Here is a 25,725-nt window from a genome sequence, read left to right on the forward strand (position 1 = left end):
CGGGCCTACGACGCTCCATCTGCCATCCGTGTGCCAAACTCTACTATGAGTCACCCCTAAGCCACAGAGAAAAGAAACACTCATAGGAGACACCATCTCTGGGGCTGAAAGAGAGCAGTGTGCACAAAATCCTCCAACGCAGGGACCTCATTTGACCCACCTCTGTAACACCGGAGCATGGCCCAGAGTGTGGACCACACAGTAAATGATGAACGAGAAGAGGAGGCGGGCAGAGAAGGCAGATGGACAGAGGGTGAGCTGCTGGATGTGAGCTGCTGGCTGACCTAACAACATTACTAAACTTTTCAGCTTCTTTGTGCTTACTGCTTCCGTATCACCCCATCGGGTGTGTGTAGAGAGACCATGGAGGCACCTCCAAACTCTGACACCAATAAGTGATAGAGGACACTGGCTGACACAAAGGCGCCTTAGAGCTGGAAAGACTTTCACGAAGAAGAGAGCGTTGCAGAGGTTCATTGCTGCCTTGTATGTGATGATACTGACATATCTTAACCAAGAATGGAAGGAGGGAAAAACATTTAAAAATTGAAAAAAAGCTCTGATGTGAGGCTAAAGAGACAAAATGATGATAATGTACTTGGCACAGTGCCTGGCGTGCTCAATAAATGGTAGTTTTTATCATTACATTATTAATAAGCACTGGTTCGTACCTAAGAAAAAATGGATGAGAGGATATTCGACCTCACTCATAAATAAAGAAAATGCAAATGTAAGAAATTCACTTTTGCCTTTCACTCATTAGACTGACAAAGGTCAAAGCCCAGTGGTAAAAGGCAGAGGGGAACAGGCGCCCTCCCTCGCCACCGGGGCGAAGGCAGACTGCTCCCACCTCCCTCGAAATCTTAGACCAGAAAACGCTTTGCTGCCAGTATTCCTCTTCTGGGAGTTTACCTTGTGCATGTCCTTCTCACACAAGTAAAGAAAAAAGCGTCTAAACCCAAAGGTTCTCATGGCAGCATCATTCAAAAGATGACAAAGGACCAAGGACAATTCTGTGTCCATTGAAGAGGAAATGATTTCTCACCAATAAGGAAATTACACTGCTTTCATCCAAGGACAAACCACATTTGATACAAAAAAATGTCTGGCATCGAGCATTGCGTGTGCTGACATGGAAACATTCCAAGAAGCACCGTTACGTGAACAGATCAAGTCCACTGGATCACATGTTATCACATCACCGTCTTATGTCTGCCCGGCCCTTATGACTGTGGCTATTTAACTTGGTTTACTTCTTTATGGTCAGTCTCTCCCCGACCACAAAGTAAGGGCAGGTGCTATGGTGATTCCATTTCTCTCCTGGACACTAAGGCGTTCAGATGTGGCCTCAATGATGAAGTCCAAGTGTGCTGTGGTAGAGAAGTTGTCTCTGAAGATGGACTCGAATTTTTCACTAGAATGTGGCTCCACGTGGGGAAGCTGTGTCACCGTCAGCCCCCAGCACCTAACATAGCGCCTGGCCCTTCGTCGGTTAAATCTGACCTCATGACGACTTTTCCACATCACAAAACATGCTCCATCCAACCCCCTTGGACCATTTAAAGAAAAAATGAAAATCGGAGTCTACAATGATCCAGGGAAAACCACAAAAAGTACGAACGAATCTTACCTATTTCTCCTGGTTTGATCCACAGAATAAATCTGCTTTCTCAGCCAACTAGGAAGATAGTAGAGGCAAAAAAAAAAAAAAAGGGAAAAATGAGAGCAAGAGAGACAGTTATAAAATAGTACAAGTCTGAGTTCGATGGGAGGGAGACAAAGGAAACGGAGAAGGGTTTTCCAACTTTCTAACTCGGAAAGCAATTTTCTTCTTGTGGTTAAAATGTCCTAGCTGAGCCAAGAGGCCCCTTCAACTCCTAGTGGCTGGCATTCCTCAAACTGACAATTCCCTCTGATTCTGTTAGTCCCCTAAAAGATGGTAGGAAAAATGGAGGAAATTGGAGGGCTTTGGTTTATAGGGGAAGCCGGGGACAATAATTCATACACCAATCCCATCCGGGCATCCGTGACATGGGCGAGACAGCCCTCAGTGACAGGTGAAAAACTGTGGACCTCGCATCTGACTGTCCTTTGATGAGTCAGCTTAATGCCTCCAATCCTCTAAGAAGACACCTCTCCCGTGCTTCCCTCAAACACAACACCAAGGTGTTTGTCTCAATTTCAATGCACACCTCACCCCAATAGGCCCAGGCTGAGGCCCAGCACCGAGAAAGGCTCTTTAGTGAGACATTGGGGGGTCCACAGCCACTATTAGCTATCTATATGCACTATTGTACTACTGCATATAGGACACTCAGTGAGCCTCCTAGATGAAGTGGCCCCTTTTTCTTTCCTTCACTCATGTTGGCTGAAGGGAGCAGAATAAATGAATGAGTGAAAATAGAGATAAACAGGCAAAAGCCAATACCTCTCGATAATGGTGGGTGTGGACGCGCTCATCGCTTCTTGGTGTAAGATTTTCAAGCCAGAGAGCCACTTAGTTGCATCTTCCTTAGAGTCAGCTGGAGGGGCGGGCGCATGAGAACAGAAATGCTGTGTTACTCTCCGGGAAGACCTCTGCTCAGACACCCCGGCCCCGGCCTCCCCAACCCCATACAGACCGCGGAAAACGGCAAAAGCCTGTGTCAGTTTGTCGCTTTGCAGGAGGGCACCAAGAAGGCATCCTCTTTACACGGTCAAGAGTATAAGACCTGCTTTTTGTCTGAGATGAGGCAAATATGCCCATGATGAGCCTTCTCCAGCAGGGGTGACAAGTAGGCAATTTTTAAAAAGTTTTAGCTTTCAACCCTATGCTAATGAATATGATTCAGGAATAACAGAATAATGGAATAACTTGTACCACAATCCTGAGCAGCCCTGAGCATATCCCCTGTTTCCAACCAAGGCCAGAGAGAGGGGTGGAAACCAGGCAGTGCTGATGCCCGTGTGGAAAGAGGCAACGCGTAGCGACTAAGAGTTTGGCGTCACCGCCAAGTTCCACTGCACCGCTTCAGGGATGTGTGACGGCCAGCTGGTTAGTTAACCCCCGCGTGCCTCAATTCCTCATCAGTGAAATGGAGCTAGCAATGCAAACACCTCATCAAGCCATCGAACATCTCCTGACCACAGGCACCTCGTTAGTCCAGACAAGACCATGCCAATGTTGCTGCTCTCATTCTTCCCACACAGATAAGGAGAAAACCAAGGCTCAGAGGTTAATCAGAGGGTTAAGAGTCCCAGAGCCAGTAAGTGAGAAGCTGGGATCTGAATCTACGTCTTGCCCATCTCTCTACTTGAACTTGAATTCCAGAGCTCTGGAAGAGGGACCTTGGAGTGGGACAGACACCGAAGCTGGCATCCTGGTCCCCAGGTCTTGTTCAGGTTCTCATCGTCTCCCTACCAAGAACTGTGGCCAAGTCTCGGCCTGCGGTGGAGCTAAGTGGACACAGCTCTGAAGGTTCATTATCACGAGGCCCTCTCCTACCCTCTCTGCACCTGCCACACGCCATCAGTCAGACATGCACTCATCACTTCCCACATCCAGTTTGCTATTTCTCTCCTCCGAGCCCTCACACATGCAATGCCCTCTCCCTGGACCATCCTCCCTCTTGCCTTCCACCTCCCACTGATGCTTCAAAACCCAGTTTAAAGGTCATCTCCTCTACAAAGCCTTCCCTGGATTCAGGCAGTCCGTACTCCTCAGCGCACTGTGTTATGTATGGACTACTGCTCTTAGCACAGTGTACTGTGAGTTCCTGTCCCCAAATCGGTTTCCCGAATAGACTGTGAACTCCTTAAAGGCAGCAACTGGGTCTTATTCATCTTTATAGCCTGACATCTGGCACAATGGAGCTCAGAGCTATGCTCAAAAGATGCCTGACGAAAGAACGAATGAGAAATTAAATCAATGAAAGCTCTCAGACCCTAAATGAAATGTCCCTAATGTTGCTCATCTCTCATAGTTTCCCCTCGCTTTGGTCTACTTTTAATGGTATTTATTTTCCCTCTTATCAGTCATGATTGTGCATATATTTCTAAGTCAATAAATTCTGGGATTGGACCTGAAGGTAGCACCAAGCTTCTGCCCCTGAGTAAAATGCCTGAGCTTTTTCACAGCTCTCCTTCTGGTCACTCAGAGGCCACTTTGGCTTTTCGGTAGATTCTTAGGGATGGCCAGAAATCTCGCCTCCAGGTAAGTGTGTCTGTGTGTGCATGTGTGTGTGTGTGTATGTGTGTGCACTCTATGTTCATGTATGTGTGTATGTATGTCTCTACCATGTGTGTGCATGTTTACAAGTGTGAGATACAAGATTTCAAGATAGTTCTTTCGGATCAGTTAAGTTGAATAAATGGTGTAGACCAGCCTCAGCATGAGCCAGGCAGGCCCTTCACATAATCCTTACATCATCTCAAAGAGTCAGCAATATGATTCTCGTCATTTTACAGATGAGCAAACTGCAGCTCAGAGAGGTTGAGTACCTTGCTCAAAGGCACACAGCTAGAAAGGGGCAGTGCTAGGATTCAAAACCAAGATGCCCCTAAACACATGTTGGTGGGCAGGCAGGTGTGAGCATCCTGCTACTAGAGAATGTCTTAGGAATGAAACTGAGGCACCGGGAGAAGGAAAAGCACCTGGATGTGCACCCACCTGCTAAACTGAGTGTGCTGAGGACGAACTGGCTGCCATACAAGATGGTGAAACAGCAGTCTTCCTTCTGGCGGACTGCTTTTGCACGCTCGAAATCCTTGGAGTTCTTCCCGGGGCGGATTTCCTTTATTTCCATGATATCCACTAAAAGAAAATTAATATGAGCCAGTTAGAAGCCGAGTTCACTCCCCCTGAGGATGCAGCCCCATGCCTGAACCCCAGACACACACCCTAGACTCCTTCATTCCCCAGAATGAAGATGAGCTGTCCCAGCCCCTCGGCCCTGCCAAAATCACCGGATAATGTGCAAATAAATAAAATGCTTGTCGTTTTAAGCCACTAAGTACTGGCATAGTTGTACAGCAATAGATAACAGAAACAAAGAAGAAATCTATCCAGACCCAAAGGAGACCCCCTTTCCTACCATAGGATGACCCGTGAACAGTGTGCCCTGTCACAAAGAGACAAACTCAACCAGTCCCTCCCTCCCCTATCTTGTCAAAAAAGCACCTTCTCCTGGGACAGACCCTTTCCATGTGCTTCAGATAAAGCTAATTCACCCCTCCTGAACTCCCACCATGATAAGCCAAAGACAGGGCCAAGAGTACTAGGAATGACCAAGGCGCCCACCCATGGCACAGTGACTGGTTCAGGGACGAGGACATGGCCCAAGCTGGGCCTGTCAGCATCCTCTTGGGACTTATTTGGCCAAAGTTACTCCTAAAATTTCTCTTGCTGCTGCTGTTGCGGCTGCCACCTGGTTGACAGAACATGAGTCTGGGGGTAGCAGGGACCGTGTTGCCTGCTGCGTAGAAAGAAAAGATTGAGCCCTGATGTGCTGTTTGAACCCCTGGGTCCAGTCAGACGTGAAGCCACTTCTTCCCAGCAACGTGCTACTTATATGACCCAATAAATTCTCTTTTTGCTTAGGTTAGTGTGAGATGAGTTTCTGTCCCTTGCAACCATAAGAGTCCTGGTACATACATCTCAGTGCTTGTATTGAGCAGAGAAGCAGGAAAGAGAGGTATTCTTGGAAAAGAGAGGATAGGGAAGGAGATCTCGGCTTTGATCGGGGATCAAGGAAGAAGACAGACGAAGTCCAGACAGGTTAACAAAGGCACTGTCGAGTCAGGGTGGAAATAACTGGAAAGGTTCACGGCCATTTACAAGTAGCAACAGGGTGGGGGTGCAGAGAATGAAATCATAGGAGAAGATGGAATGAACGAAAAATTTTCTGCTTTCTAGGTAGACGGTAAACACTTTGGGGGACCAGAGTCATGAAGTAACATGAAAAGACTTTAAATAAATAACATGTGTTCTGCATTCTGTGTGACACAGTGGTTATGCAAATCTATACACATGATAAAATTCCATAGAACTATGCACCGAAACAAAAACAAAATAAACAAAAAATGCATGTAAAAAATGATGAAAACTCATTAAGCTCTGTAGTATATTCTGTAATATTGTAAAGTGTCAATCTCTTGGGTTTGATAACTATGGTTATGAAAGACATTACCACTGGGGAAAGCTGGATGAATGGTACAGAAACTCTGCTATTTTTGCAATGTCTGCATGAATTGTTTCAAAATAAAAAGTTTTAAAAACTACTTATCAACTCTAGGTGACCCTATTATTGAGAGTAGAGATGATGTCGATAAACCCTGGGCAGGTAGAGGGGTAGGAGGTTCATACTCTCATTCTTCACCCACCCCTGAAACCTAGGAGTCTTATCTCTTTATCTTCTGTCCTCAAAAATAAACAATAAAACATAGATCCTTTGTGTACTCTGAAATTCACAACCTTCTAGGAAGAAATTAGCATTGCTGATTAAATTGCTTTTGCAGTTAATCTAAAAACATAAAAGGTTAAGGTTTGTTCTCAGAAATTAGTTACTCACTCAACCAGTTGAATGCCAGTCAAGAATCTAGTGACTAAAAGTAAATATTCTTTTCCTGTCTAGTTAAGCAATGATTATCTAACCATAAAATATCTCCAAGAGAGAATTTTTTACCTAGCCTAGTGAGCATTTTACCTTACGGCAAAATTATAATAAAAATTTGATACATGTACGAAACTAAAAAAAATATCAGATGTGACATTTTTTCGGGCAATCGCCAATTCTTATCAATTCTACTTTCTAGATTGCTCTTGAATCTGTCAACTTTGATCCATTTCCATAGCCAACACTATAATCCAAGCTACTGTTATCTCTTGCTTGGTCTATTGAAGTAGGCAGAATTTACCCCCAGAGTCATTTTTATGAAATGCAGATATGCTCAGGCCACTCTTAGCCTTCAAACCTCCGACTGTGTCCCAGTGCTGTTAGGGATAAGAACCAAGGCCAGGTGTTGACCCCTGTGTGCCCTCAGCCTCCGTGTTCCAGCCACACTGGTTCAATCTCAGAACCTCCAGTGAGTTGCACTCACTCTCATCACAAGACATCAGCACATGCTGTTGGCTTTGCTAGGAATGCTCTTAGCCTGTCTCCAAGTTCTCCCTTCCAATCTCAGCTCAATTACTATCAAACTCACAGAAAACCCTCTAGCTCCTGCTATTATACAGACCGAGCCCCTCTCCCCCAAAGCAATGACAAGAGGCAAGTGCTCACTAACGTGAATCGTGGATTCAGAGCTCTTCCCCTTAGATTGTGCTCCTTGTCTCACTACTGTATCCCAACCCCAAGTAGAGAGGGTGGGGATACACTGGGGCCCAATAAATAGTTGTTGTCAGGGAGAGTGGACTGAGAGACGGGGACACAGACAGGGACAGAACTGGAGAGGGAGACACAGAGAGACAGACATGCACAGAGATGAATAAACACAAAAAGAGACACCCAAACAGGGTAAAAGAGGGACAGAGACACCAGACACGAACAGAGGACAAACTGCCCAGACAAGGAGGTGCAAACATGCACGCATGCACGCACGCACGCACACACACACACACACACACACACACACATACACACACAGATATGAGAGATGGAAAGAGAATAAAATGCAAACAGCCGCTCTAATGATGCAAGTGTCCCTGATCATCCACACACCACCTCCTTTCACTGCAGCGTAAGCGAGCATCCTTCGGAGGCTATAGCTATGTCCCAGGAGAGGACTGCAGGCATCTACCTTCCTCAGCCAGGGCTGGTCACCTCCATTACATCATCCCGACCACTTCCTTCTTTCTTCTGCCCAGATAAGTACTGGCTTATTCACCATACTTCTGAAAAGACTATGCTTTCTTCATTGAATTGCTTTTGCTCCTCTGTCAAAGATTAGTTGACTATATTTGTGTGGGTCTGTTTCCAGATTCCCTGTTTTGTTTCATTGATCTATTTGCTTATTCTTTACCTAATACCACACTATTTTGCTAACTAGGGCTTTATAGTAAGTCTTGAAGTAGGGTAGCATCTAATTTTGTTCTCCTTCAATATTGTGTGGGATATTCTGGGCCTTTTGCTTCTCCTGACGAGAAGGGGGTGCTCAAAGGAGAAGGGAGTGCAGGGGCAGAAAGGGACAGAAAAGAAAGCTAAACTTGGCTGTGGTCCCAGCACAGGGCCGCCTTCAGGCTGGTCACATGGGGCTCTGGAGCATGGATCACACAAGGGAAGTGAGTTCTCCTGGAGGCAGGGAGGCTGGCCTCGTATCCTTCCTGCCTTCAGAAGCTGGGAGGGGGTGTGGATAGGCCTGGTAACACAAGCTGGGAGTGGCGAGACAGCACCTCTACACTGACTTCTCAATCCTCACAATAATATGAGACAGATACGATACTGTCCCTACTATAGGTAAGGAAATTGAGGCATGGAAAGGTAAAGTACCTTGGCAAGGTTCACCAGCCAGCAAGTGGAAGAGCCAGGATTTGAACCCTCATATTGCTTCTTGTGGTCAAACAAGCAACTTTAAGAGCAACATGAGGATATGCAGCCTTCGTCCTACTGTGCTCCACCAGCAAGTCCCACCACATGTACAAATATACATGCACACAAGCATACATGCATGCATGCACACACACACACACACACACACACGCTGCCTCCTACCCGCATCAGATCTCATTTAAGTGACTTCATCTCAACACTCTGACTTCCCTCTCCACCTCCCTGCATCCTATTATTTTTATACCTGTGCTATAAAGTTACTCACTAGCACCATTTGTATTTATAGATTTACTTGTTCACCTGTGTTTCCGCTCCTTCCTCTAAGTCCCAGGAGAACAGGCACAGTACCTGTTCCATTCACAACTGTAGTCTCTCTGCCACCTATATCAGAACCTGGCTCAGAGCAGAAACAGGTATCTACAGAATGAATGAATTCGGTTTCTCAGGTGTCTTGGTTTGGTTTTCCCCAGAAGCAGACCCGGAGATGAGGATCTGAGCACAAGCAGTTTATCTGGAAGGTGATGCCAGGAAATACCAGCGGAAGAGTGAGGAAGTGAGAGGGGGAAGGAGTGGGGAAGGACGCTGCCATGTTATCAAGCTGGTACCCCTATGGGCACCTGGAGCTGAGCCCATGGGAGATTCTGGGCATCCTCAGAGTTTGCCCCACTGAGGAGCAAGGGTATTTATCTCCCAACCTCCACCTGCTGTGGCTTGAGGGCTGTTTCTGGGGGCCTTAACTCCCAAGGCCTCAGGTAGAGGGCCACTGTGTTTACACCAAGCTGCCTTCAACATGCAGAAGCAAATGCTACAGTGATCAGGGTCAGCCCATGGCGGCCCCTGCTCTATCAGGATACTGATGTCTGTGCCACCCTGTGGGACACAGGAATCAGCATTTTGAAGGGGTCAAAAGCCCATTCTCTCAGGCAGGACAGTGATGCATGTGGACAAGTGATGCATGTGGACAAGTGATGCATGTGGACAAGTGATGCATGTGGACAAGCTCAGGCAGGACAGTGATGCATGTGGACAAGCTCAGGCAGGACAGTGATGCATGTGGACAAGTCCCAGTTACTGAAGATAGAACTTCTCTGGCTTTGCCCAAGAGAGCTACTGCAGGTAGACAGGACAAGATGTTACTGCCCCTATTCATCCCATGCCCTAAAGATGGCTCAGATCAGCAGGTGGTTCTGGAATTACAAATATCAGTGCACACTCGCTCTCTCATGTGCCCTCCTTCTCTCCCTGTGTGTGTGTGTGTGTGTATGTTTATTAAGATATAGTTCACATACCATACAATTTACCCACTTAAAGGGTGAGGTTCGGTGGCTATTCGTATATTCACAGACTTGTGCAGGCACCACCAAAATTAAGAACATTTTCATCACCAGAGAGAAACCCATACTCTCCACACCAGCCCCACACCAGCCCCTGGCAACCACTAATCTACTTTCAGTCTCTGTAGATTTGCCTATTCTGGATATTTCATATAAATGGGATCACACAATACGTGGTCATTTGTGTCTGGCTTCTTTCACTTATCGCGATGTCACACAAGGGTCATCTGTGTTGTAGCACGTGTCAGTGCTTCGTTCCTTTCTATGGGTGAATAATATCCCAGTGTATGGATAGACCACATTTTATTCATCCATTCATCTACTGATGGACATTTGCGCTGTCTCCACCTTTTGGCTACCATGAATAGTGCGCCTACGAACATTCACGTACAAGTTTGTTTGAACTAGTTTCAGTTCTCTCCGGTATCTCCTAGGAGTGGAGAGCCATCCCCTACCGACTGCACCCTGCAGGTGTAATAGTGAGGTGCCCGGCCAGCAACCCAGGCACTCACAGGTAGGAACTCACAGGTAGGTGGAAAGTCACCTGCTGGGCATGAGCCTGTGGCTGGGGCCTCTAAGAGAAGGTGGTCGTGGAGCCACCAAGCCCTGTACAGTTGTCACTACTACTTCCTGGGCCATCGGAGCGAGTAGGGCCCCTGGATTTCCAGGAGCCCCAAGGAGGTAGGAAGGAAATCCCTCGCCAGTGGGGATGGTTTCTATTTGGTAATCAGCAGAGTCTGAGGGGCCCACTGGGCATTTCTGTTGATGTGCCCAGCAGTGAGAGGGGCAAGGCCCTCTGCACTCAACCAGGTTAATCCCAAACCACCTTCTAGGTGTGGCTGGAAATAAAATCCTAATGCTGGGATTGCAAACCCACATGTTCCCAGGGGCCTTCCAAATCATATGAAGAGCGTGGCTGGTGATTAGTAGATGGACACTGGAACCAGCTCACCTGGGTTCGAATCCCAGCTTATGGCAGGTGGCTGTGAGTGGGACCTTCACCTCTCCATGCCTCTATTTCCTCACGTGACCAACAGGAGTGACGACAGTCTTCCAGCACAGTGCTCTCTGGAGATTAAATGAGTGTGTCTGTATACATCTGCATGCACGTGTATGCATATTTAAATAGTGCCTAGTGATTTTAATAAAGATGTAGTAACTTTTCAGCTCTTATTAGCTATTATTTTTAAGATTACTAATGCAACTGAATAAAACTGGACTCACATTAGGCATAAAAGTCCCCCATTTTAGCTGTTGTGGAAATTGGGGAGGCAGATCCACGTGTACCGATGTGGAAAAAAACTCTACAGTGGTTTATGTAAATAGGATACTGGATATGTGCTTGTGTGTGTGTGTGTGTGTGTGTGTGTGTGTGTGTGTGTGTGTATCCGCATGTATGCAGACACATGTGCATGCACATATTGTATACGGGTGTCTGTCACTATTCAACTTTTCACTATCTACATATCCACTATAACTTGCAAATATAGTTTACCCAAAATGCACCAGGCAGATCACACACCTGCTCTAGGACCTTCATGTGCAGGCACCAATGAAAATATTGGTGTGTATCAGTCTTTGATAGGAGAGGAGCGTGTCCATGCTTTCATGTTTCATGCTGAAAGTCACCACACATCAAACCTAGTGTCCTACCCACCCGAGTCCTTGAGTCTTAGCATTTACTTATGACAAGCAAACTAACAACCAGAGTCCAATCTAGATGTATTTTTAACAAACTATTTCATTGTCATGTCTATTAAATTACAAAGTAGAGGACAGGAAAATAAATCAAATTTCAGAACCAATACCATACAGTATCCTATGTACTTTTTACAAACATGTCCAATAAAGAGTTCATTACAGCATCAAATAATAAGGTATTTGTTGCTGTCAATGCAGAAATATTTGATGGGTTGGTTTCTAGGTGCGTAAGGGTGTTTTGGGTTTTTTCAATCAGTTGGTTAATGCATCATATTTGTATCCATGTAATATGATGTAATACACGGCTGTCCAAAAAAAGATGCTCTTTGTCATGTTTTCAGGAATGCATTAGGCTCAGCTAAGGAGGAATAACCGTACGCATGTGTTAAAAGCATGAGAAAAGGTTAAAAAAAAAGACTCCCACCAATTCGCTGACAATAGGGGTTACTGGTGGGAAAGATGATGGGCCAGTGGCGGGCAGAGGGGTTTGACCTTCATTGGTTGGAATCGTTGCCAAGAGCACCGAGTCACTAAGATGACGGGCTTTAGTTTCAAAGTAGGCTCTGGTGGCCAGAGGTCAGACCCTGCACCCTTGTGCGGTGGGGCTCAGCAGCAGTGTTTCCTGCTTCAAGAAGTGAGATAACACAGCCACAGAAGCAAGGCCTCGTCTTTGCACAACCTCCCTTCCCGGCATCACCTCGAGTCTTCCCCAGGTCCGGCTGACCTCCCACCGCCCTCTCCACCCGTCGCCTGCAGATGCACACTTGGGTTTTCAGCCCCTTCTTGCTCCCCGCCTGACTCCGCCACCCCCTTTACCGTCTGTTCCCACGACCCTGTTCTTCGAACCCCCGTTCCCTTTCTCCTCCCACTCTTATTCTGGGCCACTCTCAGGCTGACCGCCACCCCACCTGGAATATCCTCCTACCTTCACATCAGGCACATGGCCTTTTCTCCAATTTCCACACCTCAAGTGGCGCCATCTGCCAGCAAGTTTAACAAAGTATCTTCGAGGAAGCTCCAAACAGACTCAAGGGGAAAGGAGACAGGCAAGGCTTGGGCACCTTCCCACATGTATTTTCATCCTCCTTTCCTACTTTCCGTCATTCGGTCAGCCAGGTAGTGACTGAGCATAACACTGAGAGCAGGGATGTAGCAGACAGACCCGGTCCCCTCCCTCGGAAGCCCAGAGCCTGGAAGGGAGGACAGACCCTGTCCAAAGCAGCACAAGAACACACAACCATGCTAAACACCGAAAGGAGCAGAATAACATCTACAGTGGGACTTCTCCCCAGCCAGGGGAAGAAAGGCTCCTCTGAGGGCTTGGCGCTGGCTGAGTTCCGAAGGCTGGAGTTAACCTGGTGAGGGGGGAGGAGACAGCCTTGTCTCCTGAGTCCTGGAGGGCAGAGACCTTGGTTCAAATCCCAGCTCTGCAATGGCAGGTGGGAGCTTGGGTTAGTCACCTGCATACACAGTGATAACGAGATCTCCTTTACTGAGCTTCTCTGCAACCGAGATGCAATGACATTGAATAAAACCTGTGTGGCCCTTAGGAGTCTCAGTCAAGGTTAGTTTAGCTACTGAGATGAATGTTCTCTCGTATCACCTTCACCACTGCTGGAGGTTTCACTTTGTCTCAGTGTTGCTCTGTCTCAGTGAAGGAACCTCCTTTAAAAACCTAGGGTGTTAGGTTATTTCACATACACAGCAGCATCTGACCTTGAAGCCAGATAAATAAGTGGGATGCACTGCAGAACACACAGTTAGAAAAGGTTCAATGTGGGAGAGTAGAAAGAGCCCAACTTTAGAAAAATCTAGCAGCTACGTGCTTCGAATCCAACTCTACCTATCTCAGCTATGCAACTTGGGTTTCTTTATTCTGGCTTAGCCTCTACTTCCTCATCTATAAAATGGGAAAATAACATCTATCCCATACGCAGATATATCTGAAAGCTTGGTAAAAAGTAAACTATTTGAGTTTTAGATGTTAACAATTATTTTAAAGCCTAGAGATGAGGGAAGGGCTACTCCCACTTTCTTTGTTAAAAAATAATTAACAACCACCGAGACTGTTGGCAGCTGGCAGGATATTCCAGCCTCACACTTCCACTGAGAAGAGACTCAGAACAACATTCACATAATTAGGTAGCGGTTGCTATAGTGCTTTGTATTCACGTAGAAACGTTTGACGAACTGTTATTTAAGTGTTTAAGAGTTTTGAGTGATACTGGAGAAACTGACCCAGCTTCTCTTCCCTGTACCCTCTGAGGCTCCCTCTCCCCAGGAGATGAGGGCACACTCTCTGACAGAAGAGTCTGGAAGAAGAGACTGGGCATGCCCAGATCAGCTTCCTGGTCCAGTTCTGATCCAGTCTATGCCCCAGGAACCACACGTTCTGCCCTACTCCCTGCTTCGGAGAGGGGGCTGCCTCTAAGATGCCTGTGGGTGTCCAATAATGCCAATGACAAAGTGAGCGAGTCAGGGGCCAGAGGTCAATTCCAAGCCAGACCAGCCATTTATCAGTTACCTGTGTTTCAGTTCTCGATTGTTTCCAAACTCAGGAGAAGATGAGAAAAAGAGGAGCTTTATGCACCGGCCAGCTAGAATCCGAAACACTGACCATCAAACGAGTCTTAAATACTCATCCTTGCAGCGTCATTTAAATTTGACATTTTCTCCCTCTCGCCAGAAACTGAGACTATGGAAGATGACTTTAAATGATATCCACATTTTGTGTCTTAATTGTGTTGTGTTTTAATATGAATCAGAAAAAATACACATCCAGCACCTCTAAACTATGAGATCAAAGTTCTTTCTATGTAAATTTAAGTTAAAAAGAGTGAGTCAATTTTAAAGCATGTATTAGGTATAAAACAAGTCGTGTGTAGAGATGACAAAACTGTTTAGATGTTAAAGGAAAGACTGACCACCTTATACATGGCCTATTAAAATTTTAATTTGCTTTGCTTTAAACTAGTACTTAAATCAAAATTACAAAGAAGTCTTTCATTGTACAAAGACTATATACATATTTTTTTCTCCCACTGGATCGACCTGTTTGGGGATTGGGTTTTCTTTTTTGGAGCCATGTATGCTTCTGACATTATTTTTCAAATTGGTCATGTGATTATCAACTGTATAAAGTTTGCCATATCTGTATAGTGCTGGCATGTTTGTCTAATATTTTTCTTTAAATTGACTCGCCTTCTCCACTTGAATACATTTTAAGAATAAATTTATGCCTTTGGTAAAAAGAAAACCAGTCCCACTCACCTTATATAACAGGAATTGTAAAATAACAAAGTCATTGGAAACAGGACGATATTACTAAATTCTGCCTAGAAACAGCTGATGCCAAAAGCACAGACCTCAGCATGGTTCTGAGTTATAAAGGGAGAGAAGCAATTGTTGCTGGAGGGAGTGAGGCTGTTAGCCGTGTAGGACTCACGGATGCAGACAGAAGTCAGAGTGATGGTGACCTCATGGAGGTGGGACATCTCAGAGCTTGGGGAGTGGTCCAGATCCACTCTGGGGAGGGGAGTGGTCACAGATGTGCGCATATGTGTAAATCTGAGTTTACACCATTTGTGCATTTTACCATGCGTATGTTTTATCTTATTAAATTTCAGAAAGAAACATGTTCAAATTTTAGAAATGGAGGTAGAAGTAGTTATTAAGAGGGAACTCGAGGGATCCTTGTGGTGACAGAACTATTTTGAATCTTGACCGTGGTGGTGGATTCAGGAACTGGCACGTGGATAAAACTGTATAGAAACACACACACACACACACACACACACCCCTCCCCCGCACAAGTAAAACTGAGGAAATCTAAAGAAAATTGGCAGTGGACTGAATCGATGTTGATATCTTGGCTGCAATCTCTCACCATAGTTCTGCAGATGTTACCACTGGGGAAACGGGGTAAAGTCTACATGGAATCTCCCTGTATTATTTCTTACAACTTTATGGGCCTCTGTAATTATCTCAATAAATTTTTCAATTAAAAAATACAAAGTATTGTCACAGCCATGCCACCCTGAACAAGCCCGATCCCGTCTGATCTTGGAAGCTAAGCAGAGTCAGGCCTGGTTAGTACTTGGATGGGAGACCACCTAGGAAGACCAGGTGCTGCAGAAATAAAAAATAAAAAAATAAAGGATTATAAGCTGACAAGGTCCTTGCAATCTGTGAGGTCAATCGACAGTTGCCTCGCTTAAAAAAAATTTTTTTCTTTAATTAAGGAAAAAAATACAAAGTATTAAAAAACATGCCAGTACCAAAGAGATATTCTCCTTGACATGATCGTAGAGGAACTGTGAAGGAATCATGCTCCCACCACTGAGTCGAGTTCCCTGGACACTATCTAGAAATTGTGCTTTGCCTTCGAGACATTGGGGAGCACATTCTCACCCGCTCCCCGTTGCCACTTCTCTATTCTAGGAGCCAACTCCATGCTCTGCTTTCCTCCAGGATCCACACTATTTCTAGCCAGACCAGAAACAGATGCTCAATGCAGCCTTTTGATAAGCCAGTCACTGAAACCCAGAGGAAGTGGCATTGCTGGGCCTGGCTTGGGGGGCCCACCCATTCGCAAAACACAAAGACAACAGCCGAAAACACAATTTCTATGCACAATGTCCACAAAAAAAAGAATTCGACTGTTCTCAGCGCTCACAGAAGAACAAATGCGAACTCCCCTTTAAACAACTGTCTCGTGTGCCATCACACCCTTCCCTGTCCCTCCAGTCAGCACACTGCACAGAAACAGACACTCATTCTTTGAGTCTGATAGTCTGTCTTCTGTGTTTTACAGGATGAGAGAGGTTCTGAGGACATAGACAATGATCTCAACTTTGACCAGCTGAGATAAAGAAAATCCTAGTGGCTGACTGATGTAGAATCCTCCCATGGAAAACGCTGGTCCTCATCTTCCTACTGGGGACCTCTTGGCTTTGGAAGGAACCAAAGAGGAGAAGAGAGACGAGACGCCACACTTACAGAAACATCTCGTACAGTCGGGTAGCATACCAGGGATTCTGACACGTGTGCGCTCATGCGAGGCTAAAATGGTCATATGCATTCCTCGATGGGGAAACTGAGGCAGAAGGTCAATGACTTGTCTACGGCCACACTGGTCGAGCCAGGATTTGAACCCCAGCAGTCTAGGTCCCAAGCTTGCACTCGTAACCACTACACAGGAAAGATGAAGACCTCTCTTTCTCAGTCCTTTCCCTGGCCTACGTGGGTCCTGAAGGAGTCCTCTACTCAGAAGCATCTTTGGAAGGACCCTGGCCCAGAACCCCTATAGGCAGTAGCAGCTTGAGAGCTCGTGGTCTGTTGACCACCAGCCAAGTGCCTGGTGTCATCACCTCAGAGGTGCCTCCTGCAGCCCTAAGAAGTGAGTGGCCACTGTTATAATCACCTCCATTTTGCAGAAGAAGAAACTGAGGCTCCAGCAGGTTGGGTGAGCTGGGGCCAGAGCCCTACAGGTCCAGCGCCAGAGCCAGCGTTCTCCAGCGCCACCCAAACCGGCTCCTGCACTGAGACACTCACGCAGACTGACCTACAAATTCTGCCAGCAGAAAACAGAGCCCTGCCAAGGTCAAGCCCAGGACAGAAACACCTGACTTGGACAGAGAACAGACCAGCCCCTCTTTGTGAAGTATTTATTAGGTGCCAGAGCTGACTTCACCATCTCTTTAATCTTCCCTCCAACCTTGGGAACAAACTCCCATTTTCCAGGGACGGCTCAGGAAGGTGAAGTCATTTACTTGGAGCCACCTGGCTGGGCCTTGATGCCAAAGACAGCAAAAAACAGTGATGTGGTGCATCTCACAGAGAGAGACCTGCAGACAGACAGGCGAGCCCAGACCTTTCCAGCCCCATTTCCATTCTCAAGGGGGCTGCCCCCACAATGGCCTCTCAGAAAACCCTGGGGTGAATGGGTTAGATTCTGGCTAAAAGTGGATAATTTCTTTTAAGCCATGTATCTACAGGTGGAGAGAGATGCCAAAGTATGCAGAGCTCCCACTGTCAATGTCGGTCATTATATAAAACTGGCAGAAATACCTTTCCACCTTGCTAATGGTCAGGAAAGGCCAGGGCTTCCAGTTGCTCCCCAGGGTGAGAGGCCCACCCGCCTTGCCAGCAGGGTCTGGGCCATGTTGGCCAGAACACTGGTTCAGGACTCTCAGGCTGACCAACAGAGCCGTGACCAAAGGAGGTGGCTCGGAGGGACATGGACAGACCGCAAGAGAAGGCCTGGTCTTCCAGAAGCCCTGGGGTGAACCCACCACAAGCCCAGCTATCCTCTCCCAGGCCCTCTTGGCCTAGAAACCCCTCCCCCAGAAGTAAACCCCTCACGCTTTAAAGGGGTGATTTTTTCATCCTGAAGTCCATGAGCCCTCAAGGGGTCCCTGAACCCCAAACACGGTGCCCTCGTGTTGCATACTTTTCTTGTAGGGAAGGAACAGGTCCCCCAAGGAGTCCGTGGGCAGGAAAGAGCATACATCTTGGCTCAAGGCCCAGCTCAAATGCCCCCTCTCGATGAGGGCTTCCCTTCCTCTTCTCAACTTCCCCTTTCTTGGCTCTCATCACATTTACAGTAATCACCAGCTTCCCTGCGCGAGCACTACGGCCTCAGCACCATGCGAACTGGGCACACGAGAAGCCTTCAAATAGTCCCTGACGGGGATTCCTGGACTTTCGGCACGGGAACACCTTCCGGTCCCGGCACTCCACTCTGCTCCCCCACAGCTAACTGGACATCCACAGTCTCCCCCACGAGACCCAAGGCAGCAGGACCAGCCTCTGCCTCATTCTTCAGCTTTGTAGAAATGAGGTCTGGCCTCCACTGTGCCCTCAGTCACCTCCACATCTGACTGTTCACCGAAGTTTAAAACGGCAAGTTCTTCTAGAAACAAGAAGAGCATGCATTAGGCGATATTCCTTTAATCCCTGTTGCTTAACCTGAAGATTACCCCTAAAAAGAGGCCACCGTGTGGAGCCGAGGCCAGGAGAGGGATGTCAGCTGTGTTCACCAGCACCGCTATAATGACGGCTAACATCCCTCATGTATTCATGAGGAATCAGGCACTAGAGAAGGCTTTACATGCATTTCCTCACTTGAGCTTCATGATTATTATTATTATGTTATTATTACTCCCATTTAACAGAAGAGAAGACGGAGGGTGAAAGACTATAAAGCCCACAGCTGGTAACTGTCTCCAAGTTCTCAAGCCTAATGGTGGAGTGTGACTGGTTCCAGCAAGACGGCAGCCTACAGAAGCCAGTCCCTTCTGCTGGGGGCAGAGAAGGGCCCCACTGCCCCTGCTTTGCCTTTGCAAATGAGTCCTCACTGTGGTTAGCAAGCCAGCCCTTCATTTCCCCACCAGGCTCAGAGTTTTGCAAACCAAGACTGGGGGTAGCGGGTGGCGGGGAGCGGGGGGGTGCAGTTCCTGTTACAGTGAGCTAGAAGGTGAGAGTCTTCCTTCCCTTTCAGAGAAGGCAGGATTGGGGCAAGAGGGTCCCCCAAGCACTCCAGCCCAGGCAGGTCCCTTCTAACTCCACCCTGCAGAAGATCTAAGCGTAGCCCAGGGGTATGAATGCTTGTCTGACCCACAGTCTGGGGCCGAAGCCCACAACCTGCCCCTGCACACACACTTTCCCAGCATTTGCCAGGGACCCGGCTGGGCTCCTGACTGGAGCTCTGGGTCAGGCAGAGGTCCACATTCCAGCCCCACTGTGTCCTTACCACACACAGCTCTTCCGGCTTCTATGTCTCCAGGTAAAATGGAGACACAATAAGTGGCCCTGCAGAGTGCACAATACACAGCCAGTGCTAAATGCTTGCTGCTCTTGTCCACAGATTACCATGGCGACGGCAATGCCCATCCACTCTTTCAGTCAAAGAGCTGTTGAGGGCCCACGTGCCTGGCACGGTTGTGGGAGCTGGGAACATGCAGTAAACCAAACAGACCAAATCCCTGCCTCTAGGAATTATATTCTAAGGAAGGCAAACTGGTAAGTAAATTGGTACATATACTTTGTAGCAGTGAGTGCTGTAAGAATTAAACAAAAGCGGAGTGAGACATGGTAGACGATGGGACAGGAGAGGAGCTCTGGTTACAGGTGTGACCTGGGAGGCCTCCCTGGAGGAAGTGCCCTCTTTTATGAGGCTTGAAAGAAGTGAGAGCAGATCCACGCAGATGTCTGGGGAAGAATGTTCCAAGAGCGAACACCAAGTACAAAGTCTCCAAGAGGGAAATGTGCATGGACTGTTGTAGGAAGAGCAGGTGACTGGCTTTAACACGTGCGTGTTCCCTGGGGCCTGCATACCTCACCTCTCCTGTCTACACATTCTGATCGCACCAACTCTGCAACTACACATTCACTCATTCCACCTGTCTGGAGCTCCACACCCTCACCTTTTCCACCCACCCCACTGTCACTCACTGTATTCATCCAATTCCCAAAGGGGTCCTTTGGAGTCTACTGCAGCCCTTGGCAGGTGGTCTTGCCATTATTTATTTAGTTCTGTCTCCCTGCTCCTCGAAGGTAGGAACGGTCCTGCTCATTCCTGTATCCGGTGTTCAGAAAAGTTCCTGGTACCAAGTGGGGACTCACCCAAGAGGCAGAACGAGGCCCCTGGAGAGCAACTTGGCAATCGCCAATTACACTGGAAATGCACACTCCCGCCCACCAGGTGATTCCACCCCTCAGCATACTCCCGCCAGAAACTCGCACCCAGGCTGACTGCAGGCTGCTTCCAACTGCAAAGGAAAAAGGAGATCGACAAGAACGTCCAGCATTAGAAGAGCGAGAAACTGGCTCCTGTCATCAATGGATCACTCTACAGATATTTATAAAAGAGCTAGACATACTGACATGGATAAATCAAAACAACTCAATGGATGGATCTCGGAACAGGAAAAAGAACAACAGTGGAAAGACTAGTAAAATCCCAATAAAGACTGATGCTTAGTTAATAGTCACATACTAGTGCAGTTAATTTCCGGGTTTGGACAAATTCATCATGTAAGATGGAGTCCCCTAGGGGAAAGGTACGTGGAAACTCCCTTTGAGATCTTTGCAACTCCTCTGTAAATCCAAAATTATTTCAAAATTAAAAGTTTATTTTCAAAAAATGCTGAGCAAGATAAAGTTGCAAAAAGTTTTAAATTGAGATCAATGGCAATGACATATAAAACACACAAACTCATTCCAGTTATTCCACTGTATTTAAAGCATAAAACACAAAACAGAATGGTACACGCCAACTTCACGAAATGGTTATTTCTGGGAGAAATGACAGAGGACTTTAGAGCCTTATCTATAACATTTAACAAAAAAGATCTCAAGCCAATAGGATAAAGAAAATACTAAGAGTTGGTAAAACTGGGTCAAGGTGCATATGTATCGCTTATATTATTTTTTATGCTCTGTAATGTATTTTGAAATATTTCAAACTTAAAAACTCAAACATGTATTAATTAAAATAATCAAAAGAAACAAAAGTTCATGAATGGGTGAAAACTACAGAAGCAGAAAAAGACAGGGCCGAGCTGAGGCACATCCCTCATCATCATTAAAACCCACATTCTATGATTTTTCTGACTATTTCTGAGTCGAGAAATGTCCAGGAGATTCACATTCGCAACAGAGAATTCAATGATCCCTCTAAACCAGGCCGCAGTTGGTGAGATGAAACCTCTTCAGAGGACACAACCTATTAAATACGATACAACCTTCTAAAATGTTCCATGTGCGCGCCCAGGAATTCCATCGCTAGGAACCCATCCCGCAGAAGTGTCAGCACAGGTGCACGAAGATGCAGGTACAGGGGATTTCTATTCTGGATGACTGGAAATGACCTCCTGTCCACTAGCAGGGGACTTTGGTCCCCTCTGAAACATCAGGTAGCTTTCGAAAAAGAATGAAACAGATCCATGTATACTGACGAGAAAGCTTACTAACCCACAGGGCAGTAAAAGAAAAGGCCAGCTGCAAAACAACAGGCACTGTCTGCTATTTTTGTTCAAAAAACTGTACACAAACTTAGGTACTAAAGTGGGTGTGTATATGTGGATATATACACATAGGAAAGATGTAAAAAAAATACACAAAATGGTTAATACTGGTTTGGGGAGAAGAACAGAGAACTTTTTTTCACTTATATTGCTTGAGTTCGTTATAGCAAGCAGGCATTATTTTTGTAATAATAGGGCAAAAATGAGCCCCCTTTATCACAATGTTCGCAGTGGCTAAATAAAAAACTAAACATCTAGAAACATAGTAAAGGTAGAGGAATAGCTGGATTAACTGTGGTTCAGCCACACCATAGATTATTATGCAAGCAGTAAAAAAAACGTATTAGGCTGTGTCTGCTGAACAAGAGAAATTTCCTGAGCTGTTTTTCGACAAGAGCAAAATGCTGTATACACAGATGGTCAAGCCCTAAGGAAAAACAAAGAGCTAGTTAGGAAGAGAGGAGAGGTGATCAGAAAGACTCACATGGGGCTTCTGGGAGCTGGCAATGGATTTGAGTGATGGTTACATGGTAGCTTGCCTTATAATTAATTACTCATTATACTGAATATTTAACATGCGTTGCTTAAAAAAAAAAAAAAAAACTTTAAAACACAGGACAAAGTCGATGCAGTAGAAGAGCAGTAGTCCTTAACCTTTTTGGTACTAGGACCAGTGCTCCTATGAGAATCTAATGCCTGACGATCTGAGGTGGAGCTGAGGCGGTGATGCTAGCGCTGGGGAGCGGCTGCAAATACAGGTGAAGCTTCATTCTATCGCCTGCTGTGCGGCCCGGTTCCTAAAGGCCACGGACCGTACAGGTCCACGGCCTGGGGGCTGAGGATCTCTGCAGTAGAGTCTCTATGGTGATTCCACGCCCACAGCTCACTGACCTCATTTCCAGCCACTCTGCTCCCAGCACCCTGCCCTCCTTCCTTTTTTTTGAAACAGCAAACCCTCTATGACCACACGGCCTTGGCACTTGCCAGGATTTAGAATCCATTCTCTTGCAGTGCTCTCCCCCCTCTACGCCATGCTGCCTCAGGGCCCCTGCAGACCCAATCCCAGTCTGAACTACACCAACACAAGCAAGAAAGCAAAACAGAGGGCTCGGTCAGGACGCTCGGGTGACGTGCGATGTCGCTCTGGAAAGGGGCCTCTAATGATGAACCCCAGGCTCTGGCCTTTCTCAGTTCCTTTTATTCTATTCCAAAATCTGGGAAAGAGAAGGAATGAAAATTGAAGGGAAGGAGATTCATACTTATTGAAACCTTCTATGTAACACACCCTTCCCCAAGCACTATGAAAAAGGGCTGCCCCGTCGGAGCTTCACAGTGGCTTTGAAAGGCCAAGACCGACTTCTGAATGAGAAAAATGAGTCTCGGATAAGTTTCACAACTTGCATAACATCACACAAGCAGGTCTTCCCAGGATCTTCAGCGGACCCCAAGGACCCGCCAATCAAAACTGTGGCTGATACAAGCAAAGAAAGAGGCGGTGCCACGTGCCAATAAGAATCGCAAAAGTGCTCAACATTGTAAATCAGACTATAAGTCGTTGGCCTGGGAACTGCAGCTGGCTGCAGATAGTTGAGTCGGCACTTTTTAAAAATGAAGAGGTTTCACAACAATGACCTATATTTTCAGCCACAGATCTGTCCACCCCTGAACCTGCAGCATTGGGTACAGTCTGCCCATCTTGTAACAGGCACACATGGGCTCCAGGCTCCCACAGTTCCCACCTGCCCTGGCATCTCGCCCACTCTACAGCCCATGTTTCTTGTCATTTGTCCCCTGACCCAGCCCATTTCTCTTATTTAGGTCACCTGCCTGGCCTCCTACAGGTAGCTGAGTTTCTGATGGCTCATGGGGAACAGAGGAGGTGGGATTTTAAAAGAATAAATGCAAAGTGCTAGTCTTGGGTCTAATTGTAGCCGTAGAGAAGCAGCTAGAGCACCACAAGCCCATCAACTGTTTATAACTGTGGTAGATACGACTTCGCCAGGCACCTTCCCATGCATCTCATATAAAGGGTCCCATGAAAAAGTCCAGTGAGTCATATTTCAGCACAAGGTCAACAGGGAAGTGTATCTTAGACCACAAGCATGGTGGGAGAACCTGTGGAGCATAGGGCAATTCCTTCTGGGAACTGAGGAGGCTGAATGTTGAGATAAGTTCTGAGCCAAGTGCCCTGGCTCCAGTATCTGATCAGGAAGCAGGAGGCTGGTTCTGTAGATCTCCAGCTATAAAATCCAGGACTTCCAAATGGATACAGGAAGAACTTTGCAAAGAACCAGAGTTGCTCAAAATTGTCTCAGGCAGCCATAAAAGACATATTAGAAGAAATCATGACAGAGCTATTCTATCTAGGTGGCTTCAGGAAGGTCATGCTACTTGTTGAGACTCAGTTTCCCCATCTATCTGCAAAATGGGGAGACTCATCAAGAGGCATAAGGAGAATTTATAAAGCCCCAAGGACAGAGGTTAGTAAAACCACTCAGAGGACACAGTAAGTGGCTGCTGCTTTTACAATTTTTAGTGGCTTCTCTATCAAATGCCACTGCCATTTACCAAGCATGTTATTCTAAGTGTTTTTTACACATTAAAACATTTAATTCTAAAACATCCCTATGACATAGGTACTACTGTTATTCCCATTTCATCACTGACGAGACTGAGGTCCTCAAGAGGAAGCAACTTGACCTCAAGGTCACACTGGTAAGAGCGAAGCTGGGATTTGAACCCAGAAGTCCACCTTCACAGTCTGCCCCTTTGGCCATGACACTTACCGCCTCCTGCTACTTGTACAAACGGGTCGTTCTGGATGCTTTCCTCAGGCCCCTCCAGCCCAGAGCCTGGGATTCTCGTGTTCTGCCCCTGGCAGGAGGGAAACATCTCCGAATGGGGAGGAAACCCACAGACCTGGGGTGGACTCAGCACAGGAGGTGAAGGAGAGAGGGGTCGGACAGCTCCAGTTTTCTAGCACGGGCAGCAGGGTGGGTGGGCCTGTGCTTCCCGGCAAGCTGGGGAAACGAGAGAAAGTTTTAAAAGGTGGAGACCTTAATTGTTTTGGCGACAAGCTCCATTTTGGACAGGTTGAGTTTGAAGGTCTTACTGGATGTCCAAGTAGAGATAACCAAGAGGTGACTGGATATTTCCAAATTTCCTACTCTAAGTTCAAAGGTCTCCTCAGTGAAAAACCTTCTGTGGCCCCCAGTCTGATTTCCGTGTCTGTCTCTACCCTACATGTACCCCTGTCACGGCCTTATCACCTTTTTGTCTATCTCCCCGCTTAGACTGTGAACCCCTAAGGGACAGAACATTATTTCATTCAGTTTGGGAACCTCAATGCCCGGCACAGTATCTAGCACATGATTGGTGTTCGACAAATATTTACCAAATGGACCAATGAAAGGATCTCAGAGGGAGACACATATGTGCGAGTATATTAGTTTCCTATTGCTGCTCTAACAGATTACCACAAACTCTGTGGCTTAAAACAACATGAATTTATTACCTTACAGTTCTGCAGGTAGAATTCCAAACTTGGTCTCGCTGAGTTAAAACTCAAGGTGTTGGCAGGGTTGTGTTCCTTTTGGAGGCTCCAAGGAGGATCTGTTTCTTTGCCTTTTCCAGATTCTAAAGGCTGAGTGCATCCTTTGGCTTGTGGACTCTTCCTCCTCCTTCAAAGCCAGAATGTTTCGCGCTCTCTCTGACTCTGACCATCTACCCTCCCTCCTCCATCTTTTAAAGACTGCTGTAATGACGCAGTGCCCTCCCAAACCATCCAGGAGAATCTCCGCATCTTCAGCCCCTGTATCGCATCTACGAAGTCCCTTTTGCCATGTGAGGCCACAAATTCACAGGTCTGTGGGCTTCTTTGGAGCCCACTATCTACTTCCTATACAAGAGTCATCATCCAATGGAAGAGGGTGTCATGGGGAAGGGACACAGGTCACAAGATGGTAACCAGTGAGATGAATGTGATCTGAGCCATTTCATTTCTCAACCTCAGTGTGATTTCCTAATTACAACAATCATTACTGAATTTGAATGCCTGAACCCTGCCACCCTATCACCTCACAACCGTGGCACAGGAGGAACACGGAAAGGTCTAAGACAGATCCAAACAGGTCCCAA

At 46.6% G+C, this 25,725-nt stretch overlaps 1 protein-coding gene and 1 pseudogene across 1 annotated transcript in view; one reads left to right on the forward strand and one right to left on the reverse strand.

The window, feature by feature from the left end:
• Nucleotides 1-25,725, reverse strand: part of PLCG2 (phospholipase C gamma 2) — a 186,399-nt gene that overhangs the window by 96,397 nt on the left and 64,277 nt on the right. Inside the window, exons 3-5 of the mRNA XM_023528590.1 lie at nucleotides 4,649-4,792; nucleotides 2,429-2,522; nucleotides 1,631-1,678 (exon numbers count right to left, since the gene is read on the reverse strand). Coding sequence (XP_023384358.1) covers nucleotides 1,631-1,678; nucleotides 2,429-2,522; nucleotides 4,649-4,792 — 286 coding nt within the window. The remainder of the gene's footprint in view (nucleotides 1-1,630; nucleotides 1,679-2,428; nucleotides 2,523-4,648; nucleotides 4,793-25,725) is intronic.
• Nucleotides 15,579-15,697, forward strand: LOC111737672 (annotated as a pseudogene).

This window comes from Pteropus vampyrus, unplaced genomic scaffold (assembly GCF_000151845.1).
Source record: "Pteropus vampyrus isolate Shadow unplaced genomic scaffold, Pvam_2.0 Scaffold29, whole genome shotgun sequence".
Lineage (NCBI taxonomy): Eukaryota > Metazoa > Chordata > Mammalia > Chiroptera > Pteropodidae > Pteropus > Pteropus vampyrus.